The sequence below is a fragment of the Giraffa tippelskirchi genome, chromosome 3 (genome assembly GCF_054371585.1).
Source record: "Giraffa tippelskirchi isolate mGirTip1 chromosome 3, T2T-mGirTip1v1.2.pri, whole genome shotgun sequence".
NCBI lineage: Eukaryota > Metazoa > Chordata > Mammalia > Artiodactyla > Giraffidae > Giraffa > Giraffa tippelskirchi.
In genome coordinates, this window is record NC_137277.1 from 29873243 (window position 1) to 29897028 (window position 23786).

The following is a 23786-nucleotide window of genomic DNA, read 5'->3' on the forward strand; positions in this document are numbered from 1 at the left end:
AGAAAGAAGGACATAGAGGCAAAGTATTCTCATTGTTAAACTCCTTTTTAAAATTAATTAATGTTTTTATTTTTAGCTGCGCTGAGTCTTTGTTGCGGCCCACGGGCTTCCTCTGGTTGCAGTGAGCAGGGCCTTCTCCCTAGCTGCTGTGAGAGGGCTTCTTGTGGTGGCTTCTCCTGTTGCAGCACACGGGGCCTAGCCACCCTGCATCATGTGGGATTTTCCCAGACCAGAGATCGAACCTGTGTCCCAGCACTGGCAGGTGGATTCTTAACCAGTGAACCACCAGGGAAGTCCCAGTGTTAAATTCATCTTAAACAAGTGGAAAGTAAGAGAGTTACTAGGGAAATATGGTCACCTTGGCAAAAGGGCAGTATTTTTTGGTCATAATTGGCACAGCAAGAGCCTCACCGGCTTGGCACAATCATACCCTCACCTCAAATGGAGCATGCAGTGTCCCTTGGTTATTCTGATAGGGACAAGTAAAGGGACAAGATAGGTGATTAAACAGTTATTTCCACTAGGGCATTGTAAGTAGAAAGAATAGTGTGGGAGACCCCTGTAAGTTAGTGATTACTCAAGAAAGCAGGGGTTTGCTTAACCACAAAACCAAGCAGGCTCGCTGAGCAAGAAAACCACGCAAGAGAAGCACAAGACATGCCCCAAACAACAAAACAATGGTGACATGAGACCCACATCCTGCCTCGTGGGCTCAGTAATTTAATGGCCCCTAGGACATACTCTCTGCAGACATAAAAAACAATAATTTATGGAAATGTGACATTTCAAACTGAAAGACACTCACTGTAATGAGACGTGAAATAATTTTTCCATACTGTCATGCCAGTCCCAGCTTGACCACATCGGGACAAGAAAACTATGTCCCCGTCCCACCCTCCTTCACCACGAGATAGAGGAACTAATGGTGGAAGTCAATTCATGAATGAGGAAGAAGATGGTCTTTTCCCCCTCCGCACTTTTCCTTCGATTATAAAACTGTAGCCCACTAAGTTTTTGGGACAAGGCAACCTCTCACCTCCCGCTTGTAAACCTCAAAAGCACCCTATTCTAATAAATCACTTCTTATCTATCACTTTGCCTCTTGCTGAATTCTTCCTGTTCTGGGACATAAAGAACCAGAGCTCTACAAGCCCCCTGAAATGCCACCCAGCAATTTCAATTTCAGTGAATTTTTGCACGACTGCCATCTGTAAAAGCTGTGGGAATCCCCTGGAATAATCTCGTCTGATTTTTCAGGAGCACTCCCATCTCTCAGTCCTCTCCTTCTTCCCAGGCTTCTCAGCCTCTGTGCAAAGTCTGCAAGCTTGCCTTCCTCTCCTCCTCTTGCTCCACAAGCCTTTGTGAGACTGAATAAAGCCTTGAATCCTGGCAGGGGTTGAGGGGTTGGAGGGTTGGAGGGTTTGAGTGAAGGTGAATGTGCACTCCCACGAAAAATTTTATGTGGACCATGAATGCACCAGGTAGACTCCAGCCAGAAGAGGAATCTCACATTACCACATAATTTGAACAATAACAAAGGCACCCACAAAGTGTTAGACAAGAGAGCTCAAAAGGCATCCTGGAGGAGGTGACTTTTGATCTGAGTCTTCTTGTCAATAGAGGATCCCACATACCACAACTAAATACATCACATGCTGCAGCAAAGACCTGTTGCAACCAAATGAATAAATATTAAAAGAAGAAGAAGAAATGGCTGGTGGGTAGAAATGCAAGCTGAGGTCAGGGGAGGGTGGACCAAGATGGGGGGGAGAAGCAAGGAAGTAAGGAAAGGGAAAAGTCAGAGCAGGGAGTCAGGATAAAAGGGAAGATAAAGATAGATTACACCAGAGAGAAAGGGAGGAGGTACAGACATAGTTGGAGACCAGGGCAAGGAGGGCTCAAAACATTTGCAAAGGCAGCTCATATCTTACTGGTCTGAAAGCTTAGATTTCTAGCACTATCCAGAGTTATCTGAAGCCAGATAGAAGAACTGCAGCCATCCAAATTCCCTGGGGACAGGTCCAACATATAGAATCCTGAACCCCACCCCTACTCTAAAGAGTCACTACAAGACGGGGTCCAAAAATTGGGGCTTGATCATCCCTCTTGTCCTCTGCCCTCACCTCTGATGGATGTGAAGTATAATAAAATGTGAGAATCTCTGCCCCAACCTGGGAGATGAAGGGTAAGGGTTTGACATTTGTGGAAAATAGAAGCTCCTACTGTTTTCCAGGATGGAATTGTGATCTGTCCTTACCAAGCACTTGGAAGGTAGACATCCTTGTTATACCCATAGTATTGCAGGAAGGGGGACTCCTTTCAAGGCCTGAGAGTGAGGTCTTGTCTAACATTTGGAGATGAATTGTCCAAAGGAAAAGACATGCTAACAAAGCAAGAGACTTTATTGGGAAGGGGCGCCCCGACAGAGAGCAGTAGGGTAGGAGAACCCAGGAGAACGTCTCTGCCATGCAGTTCACAGTCTTAGGTTTTATGTTGATGGTGTTAGTTTCTGGGTTGTCTCCACCCAGTCATCTTTTTAATTATTATTTTTATTTATTTATTTATTTGGCTGCTCGGGGTCTTAGTTGCGACATGTGGTATCTTTAGTTGTGACGTGCAAACACTCCGTTGCAGCATGTGAGATCTATTTCCCTGACCAGGGACTGAACCAGGGCCCCCTGCATTGGGAGTATGGAATCTTAGTCACTGGACTACCAGGGAAGTCCCTCTGGCTGATCATTCTGACTCAGAGTCCTTCCTGATGGCATGCACATTGCTCAGCCAAGATGGATTCCAGCGAGAAGGATTCTGGGAGGTTGGTAGGACATATGGACTGGCGTCTTCTCTCTCCTTTTGACCTTTCCCAACTTCTTCCTGCTTGGTGGTAGCTTGTTAGTCTCATGTTCCTTCCCAGGACCTCCTGTTACAAGATAACTCACGCAAGTGGTTATTATTGGGTCTGGCCAGGGAGGATGGTTTCGGTCAGTGCTTCCCCTAACAACTGTACGAATAAGAAAAGAGGCTTAAGAGAGATTAAGTGACTTGGGGCCCAAGGCCACACAATGAATGAACAGCAGAAGCAGAATTCTCACCCAGCTCTTTCTGATTCCGGTTGGTGAGGAAGCATAGTTCAGTGGCAGAGCAAGTGAGCTTTGGAGCCAGGAATGCTTAGTTTTGAATCCCATACTGTTTGCTGATGGTAAATGGATGGACGTGTGTGCTCAGTCGTGTCTGACTTTTTGCAACCCCGTGGACTGTAGCCTGCCAGGCTCCTCTGTCCATGGAATTGTCTAGGCAAGAATACTGGAGTGAATTGCCATTTCCTTCTCCAGGAGACCTTCTTGACCCAGGGACCAAACCCGCCTCTCCCACGTCTCCTGCACTGGTGGCGGATTCGGTGATCGCTAAGCTTTCCCTAAACAGTCCAGGGTTCGGGGCCACCCAACGAGCTTGAAGCTAGGACAACTGCCACAGTGTTGTTAGTTTTCTTTTTTTTTTTGCACAGGCCGGCGCCTGCAACCCCCGACCCCCAGGCGGTGGCCTGTGCTCGCCGCTCACCCGACCCCCGCCCCCCAGGCGCCGACCAGTGCTCACCGCTCACCTGACCCCCGCCCCCCAGGCGCCGACCCGTGCTGGCAGCTCACATGACCCCCCTGGACGCTGGCAGCCCAGGGGTTGGGGGAGGAGTGCAAGGGGAGGCAGACTTTCCCAAGGAAGCCCCAGAGGCCAAGCATCCGGGAAATTCAGAATTGCTAGTCCAGTTCTGGCACTGTGAACTCTTCCTCCTCAAAGCTGAAGTCTGAGAGGCATTCTTCCTCCCCTTGGCCACACGGCTTCCAGGAAAAGCAGCTGACCTGCAAAAATGAGCAGCACCAGTTAGGGTGGTGGGAGGGGAACACACCTGACAATTTTAAAGTTATTCTAAAATGTTGCCCTATCCTCTAAACTCTCAGTACTCAGGTCTGGTCATTAATTCACCACTCTGCTATTAGGGGTTACCATCAAATCAGTGATGACTTCAAAATTTCTGTAGGAGAGGCTTTGGGCAAGTGAGCAAGCCATTCTGGGAAAGAATGTCCAACCAAGTGAAAGGCCCTTTACATTACCATGCGAAAACGTGCCCCATCCCACCTTGTTTGAGCACAGCCATTAATCTAGAAAACATTGCAGTGTCACTTTACAGAGCCCTACTCTGTGCAGACACACGGAGAAAACACGTAAGATGTTAGAAGTCAGCATGTTAAGTAATTTTCTTGAAATACTGTAACTAAGCACGCAGTTTACTTTCTTCACAGTCCTTTTAAATAATCTATCCTTTTTGTTTCGCATGACCTCTAACATCTAAACTCCAAGAGAAAAGGAGCTGCTTCTTATTCCCGCTGTCCAACATAATGGTTTTTAAATGGAACTGATTCCAAGATTGGCCTCACTTAGCAATGGATTTGTTTTTATAACCAGGTTTCCAAAATCTTTAGCATCAATACCGAATCCTTTCCTCTCTCATTTCACAGGAAGCTAGCCTTCTGAAAGCCCAATGTTTGATATGTTTGACGTTTCCGTGACTTATTTGATTTAAATTGAATTAAAATAATTATTTTGTGAAGGAAAAACTTTCAAACTTTTTATGTTTTTCAGAACATAACCACCTTTTCTTTCTCTACTTTCTTCTCTTCAAAACAAACTTTGCAACATTGGGATCGGTTAAATAATCAGAAATCTAGCCCCAAATTAAGTTCTCAATGACATGAAACACATTTTTTGCTTTTTTTTTTTTTAAATCCTATATGCGGTACATTAATATGTTCTTTTACAAATTACTTTGACAACTGAATCCCTGATTTGAGGCATTCATATAATTGGTTTACAGAAAGGTCCTTCAGCAAAATATTTCACATAAAATACACATGAGATCTGGGTAAAACATCTTATTTGAAAGTCATGAATACACTAATACAGTTTTCACACACTGTAGCATAATCACAGCAAATTAAAGCCATAATTACTTTGTTCCCAAATGCCCGCAATTCTGTTCGAGGTGAGTTCTAAGAGGCCTGTGTCTTCTCCTGTGTCCACAACTGTACAAGTACCTTATGGGCCTCAACCCTGCTCTCCAAATTTCAAATAAGGGGTCAGAGAGAAGGCTCAGGACATCAGGAAAAGTCCTAGAAACTCCCTGCCTCAATAGCAGTTTCAGAGTTTCACATTTCCCTAAGGATGATGGAGCTGAGAAGACATGCCAAGAATCTTCTCGTTGTTTTGAATTATGGCTACCCTGGCTTTGTATCCCTTGAGTCTTTCTCTCCACGTACTTGAATTAAATCCTGTAGTTCCTCTTCGTTTCTAGCATCTGTGACCTCTTCACAGGATCTATATGTCACAGCTATTTTACCACTTTCTGAAATAGAGTTAACAAACATCAATTCAGAAATTTTGTTCCAAAACTTCCTGTGCACAATGGTAGCATCCAATAATTAGACATTCTTTTTATTTCTAAAAGCAGAAAACCAGAGCATTTTCCTAGCAGTTCCCTCATCTGACACATATCATTACTATTTCTGAAAAAATATGTAAGAGAAGTGTCAACTTTGGTTCAAAAACCTTTATGATCTCAGAAATAAGAACTAAGGAATGAGGCAGTAAAAGCTGTGGAAACAAAAATGTTCAATCACAACATGATTAAATAGGAAGGCATTAAGGAGGGGTCAAAGTGAGTTCAAACGGGGGATAGATACCACTGGACTATACAGGAAACTTCATATTAGAAGCGAGGCAAGCGTCTACTACTTGGGACCAAAATTCTACCAGATGCAATGAACCAAGCTTTGGAGAGAGAATTTTACTGGCCTATGCACCTTTTGGACTACACAGCTTCCCTCAAGGCAAACTACAGCCACCAGGCTTTTCGGTTTAAGGAATTTTGAGTGCATATAAGGAACACCATTTGCATATTAGGGATAGGCAAACAACCTAGACAGTTAGTTTTGTTCTCAAAGGTTGTTACTGGAATTGACAGCTCATGGAGATTCTGCCTGGTGACCAGGGAAGTCAAACTGCACTGGAACGACTGCCCAGGCTGGAAGGTTGACACCAGTCCAAGGCCAACTCTGACCAGCAAATAGTCTCTGACAACTTAGCTAGCATTTCTCAGTCCTTAAGCCTGCAGGGCTGTGAAACAGGGGAGCAATTCTGTTCCAGGGATCTACCAACCATGAAGTTTCCTTTGGGCACAGCCTGTGACATTCTCACCCTATATAACTCAATAGGGTACATAATCAAGCTATTCAATAGCATGGTCACATTCAAGGCTCACAGAAATGTATATAAGAATCATATTCACCCAATATATCAGAAATGAAAACTGAAATTAAATCGATTCCAAAAACACAATCTAATCAACTCTTCAAGAAAACAACAACAATGATAATAATAATAGTCAAAATATTTTCTCTGCTTACTATGTTCCAGGCATGGTTCTAAGACTTTCACATTCATCATCTAATTTACTCTTACAATATCCCCCACAAGGTAAGCTGAATTACTAAACCTATTTATAGATAAAGAAATTGCAGCTTAGAGATATTTAACACCTTCAAATCTCTCTGGCTAGAAAACCTAAAATTGCAACAACAACAAAAATCTAAGAGACAAAGTCAGGACTCAAACACAGGTGTCCAAGGTTTATAGTCACCATACCATTCTGTAGGATAAGTCAGCAACCGAGAAACAAGAACCAGATCAGACACTTTCTATATGAACTGAGGCAAGTCAGTCTACATCTAAATAGTGGGGACAATAATACTTGTGTCATTTTTCTCATAAATGCCACAAAGAACAAATTTGAGACCATTGCTATGAAAGCATTTGGTAAATGAAAGAGTATGTAGTGTTTTATTTATTTTTAAACATTATTTTTTTACTTTTTATTTATCTCTTTACTTGGCTGTGCCAGGTCTTAGTTGTGGCGTGCAGGATCTTTAGTTGTGGCGTGTGGGAGCCACACGCTACTTTCCTGATGAGGGATCAAACCCAGGCCCCCTGTATTGGGAGCACAGAGTCTTAGACACTAGACCACCAGGGAAATCCCTATGTAGTGTTTTAGATAACCATTATTTTCATCCAATGAACTTTTCAAATAAGTCTATTTGCTCATTGAAACTGAAGTACTTTTAAGGACAATCAAAAAAAGTCTTTCCTAAAACCACAATCTGCAGTTTCTGGAATGCATCTGTCATAGCCTTCTGAATAGCAAGCTTCTGGGTTTTCTTCCTTTTCATAAGGAGTGATAGTGGCCCTAAATCCAACCAAAACAAATGAATTTAAAATGCCTATCTGGATAACTGATTTCTAGGTTATATGTTTAAAAATTAAAAATGCACCTGTGCTTCTTAGATCATTATCTTAGTGATTAAGGGGTATGGTTGAATGGCTATGATGTAGTTCTGTTCTGGCAGGGCACGGTTTTCCTGCTCACATCTATTCCTGAAGTTCCTGAAATACTAGATGGGAGATGCAAGCCAAGAACGCGACACAAATCTCACATTACTCACAGATTCCACATGGACAAGCTACAGCCACGCTCCTGCAGACAGACTCCTGCATTGAGAGGGCTGGATTCTACACAGTGAGACAGATGATCTGGCCTCTCCCCAGACATCACTCACTCAGGTGGGATGGTGGGGCCTCCTCCACTCCCTTTGCTAATAGCCCTGCTTCTGACTGAAGCCCAAGTGCCATGGGAATCCATACCGACGGGAATCCCCTTTCCAGGGATCTACATTTGACTTTCTCCACTCAAGCCCTTTCATAGGAGGCAAAGGACTGAACCTTTACACAAGAGCTTATTTAAATCTTTAGACAATGATTTTGTTGGGATAACTGAAGGCCACAAGAGATCTGCATTTGAAGGACTATTTTAGCAGAAAACAAATTATTAGCCAAAAATGGGAAAAAATAAAACACCTTAATTTTCCCTCCTTCCTGGCAGTCAGTTCTAAAACTCTAAAGTTTAAGGTCCTGTCAGGTATTGCCTAAGTTAAAAACCTATGTGGCAAAGCAGAAAAACTCTGCCCAGGACTTCAGTTGCTTGGCAAAGGTGATGGTGATGATGTATGTGAAAAGGCAAGTTTCAGAAAGAAAGGAAAACAGACCTTCTTCCAAGTTATCCAAAGGTTCCTCAGCTATGCCAACTCCTGGACTTCTGCACTCATATGATGGCAACACCACCTCTAAAGCACAGAAGAACTTCAGGCTTTGCTTCTGAAGAGGTGCCACAATATCTCCATTTTCCCTTTCTTCTTCAGGGTCAGAAAGATCCTGAAGCTGTTAGGATTTTGAATTAAAGGTTATACTTCAAAATATTCTGTTTTGAAAAATAAAAAACTCCATCAATCCCAGTTAATAGTTGAGGTGTCCTACAGCTTCAAAATCAAGTGAGATTTGCAAATGAATTACTAGGTACAGAGAACTACTTTTTATTATACATCCACAAATACTGGAGAAAATTATGGACACTGCCATTCAAGTCATTGAGATGATCGCGAATTCTAGGTGGCATGTCCATGCTCAGATACTTCCACAGGGAAGCCTCTCCCATCTCCTCCCTGTAGCCCAGTTCTAGTTTTCTTTCTAAAGTCTAGGAGTTCAATGTTGAAAGGGGCCTGGTTGGTCAAAGAAAATCTACAGAGTTTACCTTGATGATCCTTTCTGACCATCCATTGAAACCAAAGTAGTAATTTGCCAATTCCTGGCATCTGGAGCTGTTTAGGGCAAGGGCGTTGTGTTGAACCGCCTTATGTTGGGTGCCAAGACGAATCTAAAGACATAAGAAACCTAAAAATATCACAATCTGACATAGACTTATTTTGGATACACCTGAAGTTTGTCAATACCAGTTTCATGTTGTTGTGTTGTTTAGTTGCTGAGTTGTGTCCGACTCTTTTGTGACCACCATAGACTGTAGCCTTCCCAGGTTCCTCTGTCCATAGGATTTCCCAGGCAAGAATACTGGAGTGGGTTGCCATTTCCTCCTCTGGGGGATCTTCCCATCCAGGGACTGAACCCTGTCTCCTGAATAGCAGGCGGATTCTTTATTACTGAGCCACTTGGGAAACCCCAACCAATTTCAGAGTGGTTGTAAAGGTTACACAGGACATTTTAAGCAATGAGTTCACAGTGAGCCCTAAATAAGTGTTGTTTATTATTTTTTAAAAGTCAGTACTTTTCTGCATCATTTCAAGAACCCCTGATTCATCGGAAGGTTTCCCTGAGCTCTGGTGGTGAAAGTGATGATGAAAGCAACCAAGGAAGCCCAGCAGAAGCCTATTATAGGGCTGTGAGTAAGCAAAGGAAGAAAACTGTTTTAGTCATCTTATCCCCATCTTATCCTGCTTGAGAATATGACCTGAAGGGGAGATCAGATGGACCTGCCACTGAAGTAGGACCTTAATCTGTAGCACCCTCTCCCCAAGTTACTAACCCCTGTTAGAAGAGAGAACACACACACCTCTACACATTTTATAAGTAACCAAAAGAATAAGAGGTTCATCTCCATTGACAAGCTTCTTTGAGAGTACAAATATTTCCAGCATTAACTGTCTAAATAACTTACACAGTATCACATTACTGTGGATTTCTTTACATCACTAGCTCTTTCTTAAATGTCTATTTCCATTTTAAACAGGGTGTAGCATATAAATATATTAATAAAAATTCAGATAAAGTCAAAGCATTATTAATTCTTCATTGATCTGTTTGTGCATCTTCCTCTATCACTAGTTTATGAACTCCTTAAGTGCTGGAAGGAACCATATCTTGTTACCAGGAACAAGCATAATTCTTGGCATATAATAGAGGACTGAGGGTCTGTTGACTGAGTGAATGAATGAAAGAATGAGTAAATAAGAAAATGAAATTACTTTCTCCAACTGAAGCTGCCTGCTGGGAAGGAGAAATGAAGACTAATTTTTAAATGTTGAATGTCTCGTGGGAGGTTAGGCCCTGTATGGTGAGTCATAATTCAGCTGTCCTGGACAACGAGGAAGCTTCAGAAGAGTTCTGAGCCTCTGCATAGTACAGACAGTCTACATCTGGGATAACCTTGCCACAGTTCTCGCTGGCAAAACTGTCCCTTTGGGCTACTGAGGAAACTCAAGATACATTAGACCCTTCCTTCATTTTAAGTTAAGATGTTGTTCTCTTTTCTGTATTTATAAAAAATTCAGGGGAAAAAAGGTAAGAACTATGTATACTTGCCAATGTATTAAAAAACACATAATTAAACTAGGAAACAATTGGGAGAGGGGTAATAACTCAAGGTTCTGCATTAAATAAAGAAATAAATTATTTTTAAATTGGCAGAGGCAGCAGGCCATACGGATAGGTAAGATCCTATAAATGGAAATGCAGAGAATCAAATTTGTCGTAAAGGAGTTACTCGAATAGGTGGAAGAGGCAGGCCAAGGCCACCACAGGCCAGTGCATAAAGGAGTTAGTTCTTGGGGCATATGGATTGGAGAACTGGATACAGATCAGTTGGCCAGTTGCTGCTCTTGACTGTTGAAAATAAATATAGAGGCCAGAGGTGCCCAACAGAAGGATTAGGGTGGCAGTGGGGATGGTATGCCTAGAAAAAAGGGAATAGGGACTAGAATTGGGTGACATTGATCTGTAGTTTAATTCAGAAATATCTCCTTCCAACCTAAAAGCTTCATTTTGGGTTGAGAGTACACGGAAGTAGGAAGACTTCTAAGAAGAATCTGAATAAGTCCCCCTTCTGGAGTCTCCTTCTCAATTCCTATTTGTGAGTAATAAATACATTAGAAATTACTCTAGGAATAAAAAAATATTGTGTGGTTAAATTATAACAGAGATCTCATTGACAGACCATTCAAAAGAATAACATTATCATTATAACAAGTTATAATTAAAGAAGAGCACATGAGTTCATAATGATATTCAAAAAGAAAAGTGAGGGAGCTCTGCTTTATAGAATAATAACAGGTAATAAATGCGAAAGGAATGATAAAATTAGGAAAGTGTCATTTTACAACTATCAATGTAACAGTTGATTCAGACAAGGATTATCTCTGATGCACAGCTGGGTGAAGAGTTGTCTGGAAGTAGGATCGTCTATGATCCCAAAGTTCAGCCCACATATTATTTATCAATTACCAAGGGGGAAAATAACTTTACAATGGAGACATATGTAAGATATCACCTTAATCAAGTGATCAGACTTAGCATCGGGCCACTTGAAGTGATGAAGTAGGAAGGAAGGATATGTCACTTATATAGTATTCTTCTCCAAAATGTTTACTTTGAATCTAATGAGGAAACAGACAAATCCAGATTGTGGGGCAAATTATAAAACAACTGGCTTAGACTCTTCAGAAATGCCAATGCCATAAAAGACCAAAAAAAAAAAAAAAAAGCAGGGAAACATTCTACATTAAGGGAAACAAAGACATGACATGCAATGCCTAGTCTTTGATTGGACTCCATCCATATCAAAACAAAACAGACTTAAAGAATATTATTGGCTTCAGGTCAAGATGAAGTAGCAAGGACCAATTTAACCTTTTACCTGAAACAATGAAAAAATCAAACAAAACATACGAAAAACAGTTTTCAAGAAACCGGACCTCAGGCAATCAAGTTCAGTGATCCCCAAGAGATGAGAGATAAATGAAATGACCCCTATGACTGCCCTAGCTTACTTCTTTAAGAGAATTTCCAGGTCATGGTACAGGGAAGAGAAACCCTGGCACAGACTGGTAGACTCCCCAGCTGAAGAAATGGAGCTGAGAATCTGGGAAAACCAAGGTGATGAGAGTTCACAAAGCAGAGTACTAGAGGGAAAAGAAGTACTCAGACAAAGAACTCTGGAGATATGCAAAGGGAGCTCTTGAGTATTCAACAAAGTATTGGTCAGTGCATTTGTGTGAGGAATTAACTGATGCCAGGAAAAGAACCACATGAAAGGATTAATAATAAGAATAACTGCAAAATTCTGGAAAGCAATCATCCTTCAACAAAAAATAAATTTTATAAAATGAATAAATTTTTTAAAAGGCAAAAAAAAAAAAAAAGATAACTGGATATCACACAGGGTTGGGAATAGCATCTGTTCCTACAAGTCAGAAGGGAAAACCTCATGATGCACAGAAAGGACTTGTCTCAGTAGTTGCAAATAATGAATTCTAGACTTAAAAGCTACTTGAAGTGCTACCTAATGAATCTTACAAGTTAGACCTAAAAGAATAAAATTGTTTTGAGTAACTTAACTTTACCCCAAACAAAACCCAAGCGTTTTATAAAAATATATAGCACACAATAAGCTAAAAATTCACAATGTCTAGAATCATATGAAAAATTGCCGGGCATGCAAATAAGCAGGAATATGTGACCTGTATTGGGGAAAAAAGCAATCAATTAAAACTAACTAATTATCTATACAGATATTAGAATTAGTAGAAAAGGACATTTTAAAAATTATAATATATGAATAAGCTGGCTGACTGGCTGACTGCTGGCTGGCTTAAAACTTAACATTCAAAAAACTAAGATCATGGCATGTGGTCCCATTACTTCATGGCAAATAGAAGGGGAAAAAGTGGTAGCAGTGACAGGTGTTCTTTTCTTGGGCTCCAAACTCACTGCGGACCATGACTGCAGCCATGCAATTAAAAGACACTTGCTCTTCGGACGAAAAACTATGACAAACATAGACAGCATATTAAAAAGCAGACATATCACTTTGCCAACAAAGGTCTATATAGTCCAAGCTATGATTTTTCCAGTAGTCATGTATGGATGTGAGAGTTGGACCATAAAGAAGGCTGAGCATTGAAGAATTGATGCTTTTGAATTGTGGTGCTGGAGAAGACTTGAGAGTCCCTTGGACAGCAAGGAGATGAAACCAGTCAGTCCTAAAGGATATCAACCCTGAATATTCATTGGAAGGACTGATGCTGAAGTTGAAGCTCTAATATTTTGACCACCTAATGGAAACAGCCAACTCACTGGAAAAGAAGGATTGAAGGCAAAAGAAGAGGATGACAGAGGATGAGATAGTTAGATTGCACCACTGACTCAATGGGCATGCATTTGGGCAAACTCTGGGAGATAGTGAAGGACAGGGAAGCCTGGTATTCTGCAGTCCATGGGGTCACAAAGAGTCAGATACAACTTAGCAACTGAACAACAACAACAACAACAACATACATTAAAAAAGTTATAACAACTGTATTTCATTTGTTACAAAACCCAGACTAAAGACTGAAAATGTTAAGTAGAGGCATGGAAGATGGAAAACTGATCCAAACTGAACTTCTAGAGATTATAAAAACAATGTCGAAATGAAAAAGATACTGGGCAAGGTTGATGGCATATTAGACACTGCAGAAGAAAGGATCAGAAAACATTAAGACATAGTAATAGAAACAACCCAAAATGAAACACAAAGAGTAAAAAAACAAAACAACAACAAAACTGAACAGCACATCAATGAATTGTGCAACAACTTCAAGTGACCTAATATATGTATACTTGGAGTCCCTGAAGGAGAGGAGAAGTACAAAAATTTGAAGAAATAATAGCCAAATTTTTCCCACATTGCTAAACACTATAAACCCACAAAGTTAAGAAGATCAGTGGACTTTAAGGATAAGAAACATGGACAAAACTACACCAAGGCACAAAAAATCATATTGCTCAAAACCAGCAATAAAGAGAAAAATTTTAAAGCTATCAGAGGAAAAAACGATACACTACGTATGGAGGAACAAAGATAACAATGACAGGAGATTCCTTGTTGGAAACAACGTAAACAAATACTAAGTGGGAATAATGTAATAACAATTCAAGTAGCGAATTGAATTCTATCAAGCTAGAATTCTATACCCAGATCTTTCAAAAATAAAAGCAAAATAAAGACTATCTCAGATATACAAAAGCTGAAGAATTCATCACTAGTTGATTTTCACTGTAAGAAATGTTAAAAAGTATTTTTAAACAGAAGGAAAATCATACCAGATGGAATCATGGATCTACGCAAAAGAATAAAAACACTGTAATTGGTAACAACATAGGTAAATATATAAGATTTTTCTTATTATTTAAATACCTTTAAAAGATAATCTATTGTTTACACAAAAAATAATATAGTGTGCTGTTTATGACATGAGTAAAATATATGAAAACAATACCACAAAGGCCAGGAGGGGAGAAATGGAAGTACCCTATTGTAAGATTCCTATACTATTAATGAAATTGTGTAATATCATTTGAAGATAGACTGTGATAAGTTAAAGGTGCATACTGTAAACTATAAAGCAATCATTAAAATAACAAAACCTGAGTTATAATGAATTAGCAAAAAAAGGAAATAAAATAACAAAATGTACTCAATCTGAAAGTAGGAAGAAAAAGGAAAAAGAAAGTACAGATGGGACAAATAGAAAGCAAATGGCAAGACAGTAGATTTGAATGTAGTAATATCAATAATTACATTAAATGCAAATGCTCTCATCATCCTAATTAAAAGAATCATCACACTAGACAAAAAGCAAAAGCTAACTATATACAAGAACCATCTTCAATAGAAAATAAAAGGTTAAAAGGGTCGAAAAAATTATTCTATGCTAACACTAATGAAAAGAAAACTGGAGTGGACATATCACTTTAAGACAAAGTCAGTGTCAAAGCAGAGAATATTATTAGGGATAGAGAATGTTACTTCATCATGATACAATTGATGAAGTCAACTGATGAAGAAGACATTACCTAAAAAATTATCCATTCGGTAACAGCTTCAAAATATACAAATGAAAAATGAGAGTGGCAAGGAGAAACCAAAAAAAATCTATAATTACAGTTAGGGATTTTAACATTCCTCTCTCAATAATTAACAGAACAAGTAGATAAAAAATCAGACAGGACTAGAAGACTTGAACAACACTATCTACCTACTTGACCTAATTGACATTTATAGAACACTCCACCCAAATAAAGGAAATCGGTCCTGAATATTCATTGGAAGGACTGACGCTGAAGTTGAAACTCCAGTACTTTGGCTACCTGATGCGAAGAACTGGCACATTGGAAAAGACTCTGATGCTGGGAAAGATTGAATGCAGGAGGAAAAGGGGACCACAGAGGATGAGATGATTGGATGGCATCATTGACTCTAGTCAATGACTCTAGACATGAGTTTGAGTAAGCTCTGGGAGTTGGTGATGGACAGGGAAGCCCGGCATACTGCAGTCCATGGAGTTGCAAAGAGTCGGACATGACTGAGTGACTGAACTGAACTGGAGGTGTGTAATAAACTGTCACAATAAGGACCTACAGAAATAGTTTTTCAAACTGCAAAAATTTAAAACCTGACCCCTTCCTTCACACCATACATGAAAATCAAATGGGTCATAGACCTAAATGTAACTATACAACTTCTGGAAGAAAACACAGGAGAAAATCTTTGTGATTTTGGATTAGGCAATGGGATCGCAGGGGGAGATTTCTTAGGTAAGACACAAAAAAGCACAAACCATACAAGAAAAATTGCTAGAGTTCTTCAAAATTTTAAAACTTCTGGTCTTCAGAGACACTTTAATGGAATGAAGGTAAGTCACAATCTGAGAGAAGATATTTACTAAACACATATCTAAGAGAAAGGACTTTTTTTTCAGTGCTCTATAAAGTATTCTTAAAACTCAATATAAATATCCAATTAAAATGGATTTGAACAGACACCTCATTTTGAAAGATATCTGCACATGAATAGACACTCAACAGCATCAGCTATTAGAGAAATGCAAATTAAAGCACAATTAAATTTAACCACACACCTACTAGGAAGGCTTGAATTTTTTAAAACAGATATAAGGATCAGGTGAAGATGTGGAGCAATGCCAACTCTCAGACGTTGCCAGTGGGAACGCAAAATGGAACAGCCACCTTAGAAAACAGTTCAGCAGTTTCTTAAAAAGTTAAATATGCACTTAGCATATGATGCAACAATCCCACCCTTAGGTATTTTACCCCAAAGAAATGAAAACATACATTTGCACAAAACATGCTCACATATGCATGTGAATATTTTTAGAGGTTTTGTTCATAATAGCCGAAAAACGAAACAACTCAGCTGATGTTCATCAACTGATAAATGCAAAAACAAACTATATACCCACACAACTAGAATACTACTCAGCATTACTGCTGAGGGATGAACTACCAATAGGTACAACTGCATCAATAAATCTCCAAGGAGACTGGCTAAGTGAAAGGAGTCAAAAACAAAAAAGGCTACATACCACATGATTTCATGTATAAGATGCTATGGAAAAGGCAAAATTATAAAGACAAAAATCAGATTGGTGGTTGCCAGGGGCTGGTAGTGGGAGGAAGAGACTGACTATAAAGGGACACGAGGGGTCTTTGGGGGGGTGCAGAAGTTTTCTATATCTCAAATGTAATGGTGGCTACAGAACTATAAGTCTGTCAAAACACATCAAACTGTGCATTTTTAAACAGTGATCTTTTTTTAAATGAAAATTATACATCAATAAACTTAAAAAATAATAAAATAAACCTAAAAAAACACAATCGAGTGAAAATAAATACAATAAAAATCAACTTACAGTTTTTCCAATTCAAGGGTCATCATGAGAACGCTTTCAATTGTTGTAAGTGACACTTGTGTTGTTCCCATGTCTCTGAAGGAGAGGCCCAAACACGTAAGATATAAACATATAATATAAACACAAATTCTAAACTTAAAATTTTTAACATGTGATTACTTCAATTCTGACTTCTTATATGCCCTAGATAATTCCAGAGGACTCTTATTGGAGAAATTTAAATTTGCATCATCTAATTAATGACCCTGGTGCTGAACAGTAAAATCTTTTTTTATTATCCCGAGTTCTCATTTTCAATTGCATCTACCTCTCTCGATAACTTTTTTTTTTTTTCAAATAATGTACCCCTTATTCCTTTTTGCTTCCTGGATAAATAATATTCCTAATGCATCTACACCTTCCGTATCTACGTGCATTCTTCAACACTGCTCTCTTCCTCTGCTGGCTGTCTTACTCATATATATTCTTTAACTTTTTCTTTGCCAATAACTCTTGTATCAAGAACCTAGTTAAAATTTAAATTATGACTTTTTAGACAAAATACTCAACCTGTGACAAAAGTAAGAAAGAGCAGAAATCATCCCAAGGGCCATGAAAATGCTGCAATACTTACAAATATTTCAATGCTGGCAATTTAAAAAGATACGAATCTTCCACCGCTGTCAAAGGATTACGATTGAGAATTCTGAAAAATGGAATGGAATTAAAACTGTCTGCATTTTCAATGACGTCCAAGAAAGTTTACATTCATTTTTGGGGCATATGGAACTTGGTAAAAAATTAATCTTTTTCTGTCTTTACCTATAAATCACCCTTAGAGTCCGTAAAGCACTCTTCCTTTGGGAATTACCCAAGTCTCTAGATGGTAAGAAGGAGAAGAGAAAGAGAGGAAAAAAAAAATAGAAAAATAGTGGGTAGCAAAGAAAAAAATATGCCAAAGAACTTTTCAGGTCAAAAACCCTAGAAGTGACTATGCTGGTAGGAAGCCCTTGCTCCATAAGAAATACTATCTCTGCTGCTGCTGCTGCTGCTGCGTCGCTTCAGTCGTGTCCGACTCTGTGCGACCCCATAGACGGAAGCCCACCAGGCTCCGCTGTCCCTGGGATTCTCCAGGCAAGAACACTGGAGTGGGTTGCCATTTCCTTCTCCAATGCATGGAAGTGAAAAGTGAAAGTGAAGTCGTTCAGTCGTGTCTGACTCTTCGCGACCCCATGGACTGCAGCCTACCAGGCTCTTCTGTCCATGGGATTTTCCAGGCAAGAGTACTGGAGTGGGGTGCCATTGCCTTCTCCCAATACTATCTCTAGAGTCCTCCGTAACTCAAGGTGTTTTTCTTTCATCTCTAGAAATTTTTCTTAAATTTCATAGTTTAAACTACCCAATTAAAGACAAAAATAGGAAAGAAGAAGAGATAAATACAAGAGGAACTGGTGAAAGTCATATTCCCATCATGTGGTCCCATGTGTATCCTAGTATCATAGCCTTTGCTACATTGTATGTAATCACCTGTTTGCTTGTCAGTCTCGTAGGCTGTCAACAACTCCAAAGCAGTGACCACACTATATTGTCATTGTTATCCCTGTGCCTGACAGAGTGCCTAATATTTACTAGGTATTTAATAAATGTTTGTTGAATAAATAAATAACATTTTATTTATATATCAAAAGATGAACAAATTAATTTTTTTGGAACAAAGTTTTATTCCAAGATACTACAATAGATTTTCTTCTTAGTTCTTTAAAACAAATAAGGAAAAGGAAAACCAAGAAGACACAGGAAGCAAGGAAAGAAAATCTGTCTTTAGGCTAACTCCACCCAAGAATCATAGCATATTTTTGCAGAATATTATTATAAAGCTAATTATCACAACTAACATCTGTTGGGTTGCTAGGCATCTGTGATTGGCATTTAACATTTAATCCTCATAGTAACCTTATGTGATCGACTTACTACCCTATTTTACAAATGAGGAAACTGAGGCACAGAGAAGTTATATAACTTGTTCTAAGTCATCAAACCAGTAAGAAGCAGAACTGGAATTTGTACTCAGTTCGGACTCTAAAGCTTTTGTTTAACCTGTATGGGAAAAAAAATATCTGTTATGGGTTAAGAATATCTGTTATGTTAACCTTAACTGTGAGAGCACTAAATATAGAAATACCTTTTCAAACTTCATCTATCCATCTGGGAAAGCCTCTATGAGAATTGTACTTTCTCTTTTTCTTTCTTTTCCTTAATCATCTCCCATGATTAAATATTTAATTAGCCTATGGTCACTGAGATTTTAAACAATGTTGCAGGCAAATTAGTAAAACTGATGGAGTAAGGACATCTGAAAATTCATCCCTCCATAAAAGCAACAACAAAACTGACCCCCAAAATGGTCAGAATCAACCTTTCCTGAACTCTGGAAATTTAACCAACAGGCTTGCAGCAAACCAGGGAATCATTTATTCAAGGAAAACAAATTAATTTCTGTAAGAACAATGAGATCTGTGTTGCCCCATTTTACAAATGAGGAAACTTTGTACACTTGTTCCAGACCTTTGCTCTCCATGCCTTGAAAAATAGCCCACATCTCTGGTACCAGAGGAAGCAGAACAGACCGGGAGGGTCTTCAACGCCTCACTTCCAAAGCACCAGCATTATTTTACACCTTTGGTGGTTCCCTGGAAGACCTTACTTGAAAGGTTTGCCTTTGACCTGACTGGAAGGGGCCTAATGTAAAAGGTCTCTTCTCAGATGGTATTTTTGGAAAATAGTTCCAGGTAAATATTTTAACAAGACAGTTGTATGAGGCTGTGGATAACAGTTTGAGGCAAAAAACAGCCTAACCAAACATCTTAAAAAGCAAAGCTGAGGGGCTTCCCTGGTGGCTCACTGGTAAAGAATCCACCTACCAAAGCAGGAGACACGGGTTCGACCCCTGGTCCAGGAAGATCCCACATGCCACGTGGCAACAATGCCCCTGTGCCACAACTATTTAGCCTGTGCTCTAGAACCTGGGAGCTGCAACTATGAGCCCATGTGCTGCAACTGCCGAAGCCCATGCACCCTAGAGCCAGTGCTTTGCAACAAGAGAAGCCACTGCAATGAGAAGCCTGCACACCACAATTAGAGAGTGGCTCCTTTTCTCTGCAACTAGAGAAAAGCCTTCACAGCAAAGAAGACCCACAGCCAAAAAGAAAGAAAGAAAGAAAAGCTGAGGAGTGAGATGCCCACAGAGACTTCGTAATGTTCCAACACACTCCTGGGAAACTAGAAGACCGCAAGACATATTCCTGGGAATCTAAAAATAACTATTAGCCTTAATTAAAGAGTTCAGCAAAGTTACAGGATGTAAGTAAATATACAAAAATTAGTTATATTTCTACACAACAGCAATGAGTACTCCAAACATGAAATTAAGAAAACAATTCCATGAATAACAGCATCAAAACAAATAAAATACTTGGGAAAAATTTTAACCAAAGAAGTGCAAGATTCACACTGCAAAGTATGAAACATTGTTGAAAGAAATTAAAGAAGGTCTAAATAAAATGTAAAGACATGCTGTGTTCATGGATAGGAAAGTACCATTATTAAAATTTCACCACTTCCCAAATTGACCTATGGTTTCAGGGTAATGTCTACCAAAATCCCAGCTGACTTCTTTCCAGAAATTGCCAACCTAATTCTAAAATTCATATGGCAATTCAAGGGAAAAGAAAAACCGAAACAACGTTGGTGCTTTCAAAACCCAGCTTAAGGCTACTGCAACCACAGTGGGGTGCTGGCATAAGAATAGACATGTTAAATCAATGGAACAGAATCGACAGTACAGAAATAAAGCCTTATATTTACGGTCTATTGATTTTCAACATGGGTGCCAAAGCAACTCAATGTGGAAAGAACAGTCTTTTCAAATGGTGCTGGGACAACTCTACATCCAAACACAAAATAATGAAGCTCGACTCGTACACGTCACACCATATAAGAAAACTAACTCCAAATAGATCAAATATCCAAAAGGAAGAGCTAAAGCTATAAAACTCTTAGAAGAAAACAAAGGAGTAAATTTTTATGACTTTGCATTGTGTATGCGCTGTGTTCAGTTACTCAGTCAGGTCTGATTCTTTTTTGACCCCATGGACTGTAGCCCACCAGGCTCCTCTGTCCATGGAATTTTCCAGGCAAGAATAATAGAGTGGGTTGCCACTTCCTACTCCAGGGGATCTTCCTGATCCAGGGACCGAACCCACATCTCTTGCATCTCCTGCATTGGTAGGCAGATTCTTTACCGCTACACTACCTGATACCCAAAGCATAAACAATCAGAGGAAAAATAGATGAGCTGGACTTTACAAAAACTAAAAATGTTTCCGCTTCAAAAGACACTATCAAGAAAGTGAAAAAAATAGAACTTTCCTGGAAGTTCAGTGGTTAAGACTCCACACTTCCAATGCAGGAGACACAGGTTCAATCCATGGTCCAGGAAGATTCCACATGTCCCTGTGGACAACTAAGCCCCTGTGCCACAACTACTGAGCCCACGCTCTAGAGCCATAACTACTGAAGGCTGCATGTTCTAGGGCCCTTGAGCCACAACTAATGAGCGCCTGTGCCACAGCTACTGAAACCGTCGTGCCCTAGAGCCTGTGCTCCACGCGAGAAGCCTCTGCAGTGAGAAGCCTGTGCACTGCAACTAGAGAGTAGCCAGTCACTGCAAATAGAGACAGTCTGTGTGCAACAACGAAGACCCAGCATAGCCAAAAATAAATAAATAATAAATAAATAGAGCAGCGTGTACTCATCAAAAAAAGAAAAAAACGTGAGTGTCACCTGTTTGGTTAAGCACAGTTCTTCAAACTTTGAGGCGCTGAAAAACAAACTTTTGGCACTAACTTATCAGATCACTGATGGGCTCCTGTGACAGTGAATTCCTTCACTTTTGCATCTTCTCCTGTCCACTTTTCCCCAGTCATCACGACTGACTGTATATAAAAATAGAATGATTATAAAGCAATAGGTAGCCAAAACAATTTGGCAAAGTTTGTTATCTTTCTCCAGAATTATCTCAATTCTCCAACCCTTCACTTTTTAATAGCTTGCCCATGGTCTTGGTCCCATGAGCTTACTGTTTTTTCTTAACCAAGCAGCCCTTCTCTGAGATTAATATCCTTGTGTTCATCCCTAGTGAAATAAAAGTATGCGGCCACTCTAAGTTACCCTGTTTCTTCCTCCTGTCTTTAGTGCAGCCTTTTATTCACAAGCTTGTGTCTGGGCAAAGGGGAGAATGAGTGAGAATGAGTCAACAGCTCAATGTGGGGGTTGCTACAGCAACTACTTTCCTACAAACCAAAGGACAAATGGTTTCAGATTCACAGTGGACACTGTACTACAGATCATTTCCATTTTGGCCCAATTCCTTCATTTTACACATAAAAGGTATGCCGACTTCTAGTCCATTACCTTTTTAATTCATGAGCTTCTCTTCATGGAACAAAACATGGGAACAGTTGTTTTTTTTTTTTTTTTGGCAACTTTAAAAAATAAGTTTTATTTGAATAATTTCAAACTCATAAAATGTTACAAAAAGAAACAGATCAAGAAATATGTGTATATTTTTACCCAGATTCCCCTAGGCAACAGTTTTTATTAGCCTCAAAGACCATCTCAGAGTCAAAGTTTAACAAATGCTGTCCTAAATGGTTTTGAAAAATATATCTTATTTGAAGAATAAAGCTCAAATGTTTTCGCATCAGCCTTCTGCTATAGAACACAAAATAAGGGAACATTTCTTACCTGTTATTTTTTTTCTCCAAATTCTTCTATACAGGTCCAGACAGATGGGCTATGTTTCCTTTCTATTAACTGAGGAGACAGAAGAATTGAGGACTGAAGCCTGTCATCACTGTCGTGAGTGTACTGAAATCCTAACAGCTTTAGCTGAAAAAATGTCCAAATCAGGCGGTGAAAACAGATTTCAAATAGGACAAACTCCACAACTATCTATGCTAGAATCCCAAGGCAGGCAGGGCAAACTGGTTTCTTGGAGGAAGGCAGTCAAAGAAATGAGCAGAGTGACCTAGACCCTGTTCCAATATATTTGAAGTACTTGGGGAGGGGCTGACCCCCTTTCCTTTATTCATCTGCATAGGTCCATGAGCCATGAGAACATGACTCCCCACGTGAGGCTCCTCAATACAAGACCTCCAGCTGCACCACGTACACCCTTTCTTGGGGTGGGGTGGGGGCAGCCTAAAGAATTTGAAGTGGTGAATCTGTCTTTCCATGCAAGTTCTGAGAGTAGCCTTGAAGAAGAGTCCCTGGCAGTGAGGAACAGAGGAAGACACAAGGAAATCAGGCAGACCTGAGTTTGAATTCTGATTGTCACTTTCTGGTACAGTGACTTGAATAATGAACATCTCTGTCTTACTTAGTATCATTTACCTCGTAAGGCAGTTTGAGGATTAAGTGAAAGAGCATATGCAAAGCACCCAGCATAGACTGGGCACGGAGTAGGTGCTCAGAAGTGATGATGTCATATTTGCACTGGCCAGAAACCCTGAGGATGCCCAGAGGTGGCTTGGCCAAGAGCTCCAGAAGTGTGGAGTTATCACAGGGAAAACAGCTCTAAAGGCGCTATTCAAGTTAGAAGCCAACTTCAAGATGCAAGGTACAAAAAGCCAAACTGTCATCATTTAGCTCTTACTACAAGGAAATGAAGAACCGCGTAGAAAATTACTTGCAAAGCTCATAAGTGGTTTTGCTTCTTATTAACAGTGTGAATCTAGGCAAGTTATCCAGTGTCTCTGAGTTTCAATTTCCTCATCCCTAAAATGGGGATAATAAGAGTTGTTGGGGGAAAAAAACGTGTGAAGTAATATGTATTCAGTATTTACCATGTATCAAGCACTATGGTAAAAGCTTTAGGCACACTATCTTACTTGTATAGTAAGTATAGTGCCTGGAACATAATAAGTATCTAAGAGATGTAGGTATTAAAGAAATGTTATAGGGCAGAGGAAGAATTACTATGCTTTTGACAAGGAGTAGAAACGTTGTAATATAGGTGGTAAGAATAAGATGCAGTTGAGACAAGAAAAGTAGAGCAGTTGCTAGGTGTGACAATCTCAAATTTTTGAACTATTACCAAAAAAAAACCCA

At 39.6% G+C, this 23786-nt stretch overlaps 2 protein-coding genes and 1 pseudogene across 5 annotated transcripts in view; 1 reads left to right on the plus strand and 2 right to left on the minus strand.

Moving 5' to 3' along the window:
* Positions 1 to 2384: 2384 nt before the first annotated feature.
* Positions 2385 to 23786, minus strand: part of LOC145543175 (RAD52 motif-containing protein 1-like) — a 211682-nt pseudogene continuing 190280 nt past the window's right edge. Inside the window, exons 3-6 of the transcript XR_014080520.1 lie at positions 8690 to 8812; positions 8148 to 8319; positions 5310 to 5395; positions 2385 to 3854 (exon numbers count right to left, since the gene is read on the minus strand). The product of XR_014080520.1 is annotated as an RAD52 motif-containing protein 1-like (transcript). The remainder of the gene's footprint in view (positions 3855 to 5309; positions 5396 to 8147; positions 8320 to 8689; positions 8813 to 23786) is intronic.
* The window catches only part of LOC145542373 (leucine-rich repeat-containing protein 37B-like), a 28012-nt gene continuing 14234 nt past the window's right edge, over positions 10009 to 23786 (minus strand). The window contains exons 6-9 of the mRNA XM_081581045.1: positions 17251 to 17322; positions 16638 to 16712; positions 10309 to 10386; positions 10009 to 10024 (exon numbers count right to left, since the gene is read on the minus strand). Of these exons, the coding sequence (XP_081437171.1) occupies positions 10009 to 10024; positions 10309 to 10386; positions 16638 to 16712; positions 17251 to 17322 (241 nt within the window). The remainder of the gene's footprint in view (positions 10025 to 10308; positions 10387 to 16637; positions 16713 to 17250; positions 17323 to 23786) is intronic.
* Positions 22456 to 23786, plus strand: part of LOC145543176 (reprimo-like protein) — a 138474-nt gene continuing 137143 nt past the window's right edge. The window contains exons 1-2 of one of the 3 annotated variants that reach the window (XR_014080523.1): positions 22456 to 22535; positions 22777 to 23295. The gene's annotated coding sequence lies outside the window, so the exon portion shown is untranslated. Of the gene's footprint in view, positions 22536 to 22776; positions 23422 to 23786 lie in introns of those variants that run through there. The other 2 variants (XR_014080521.1, XM_081583842.1) reach the window with 2 other exon arrangements.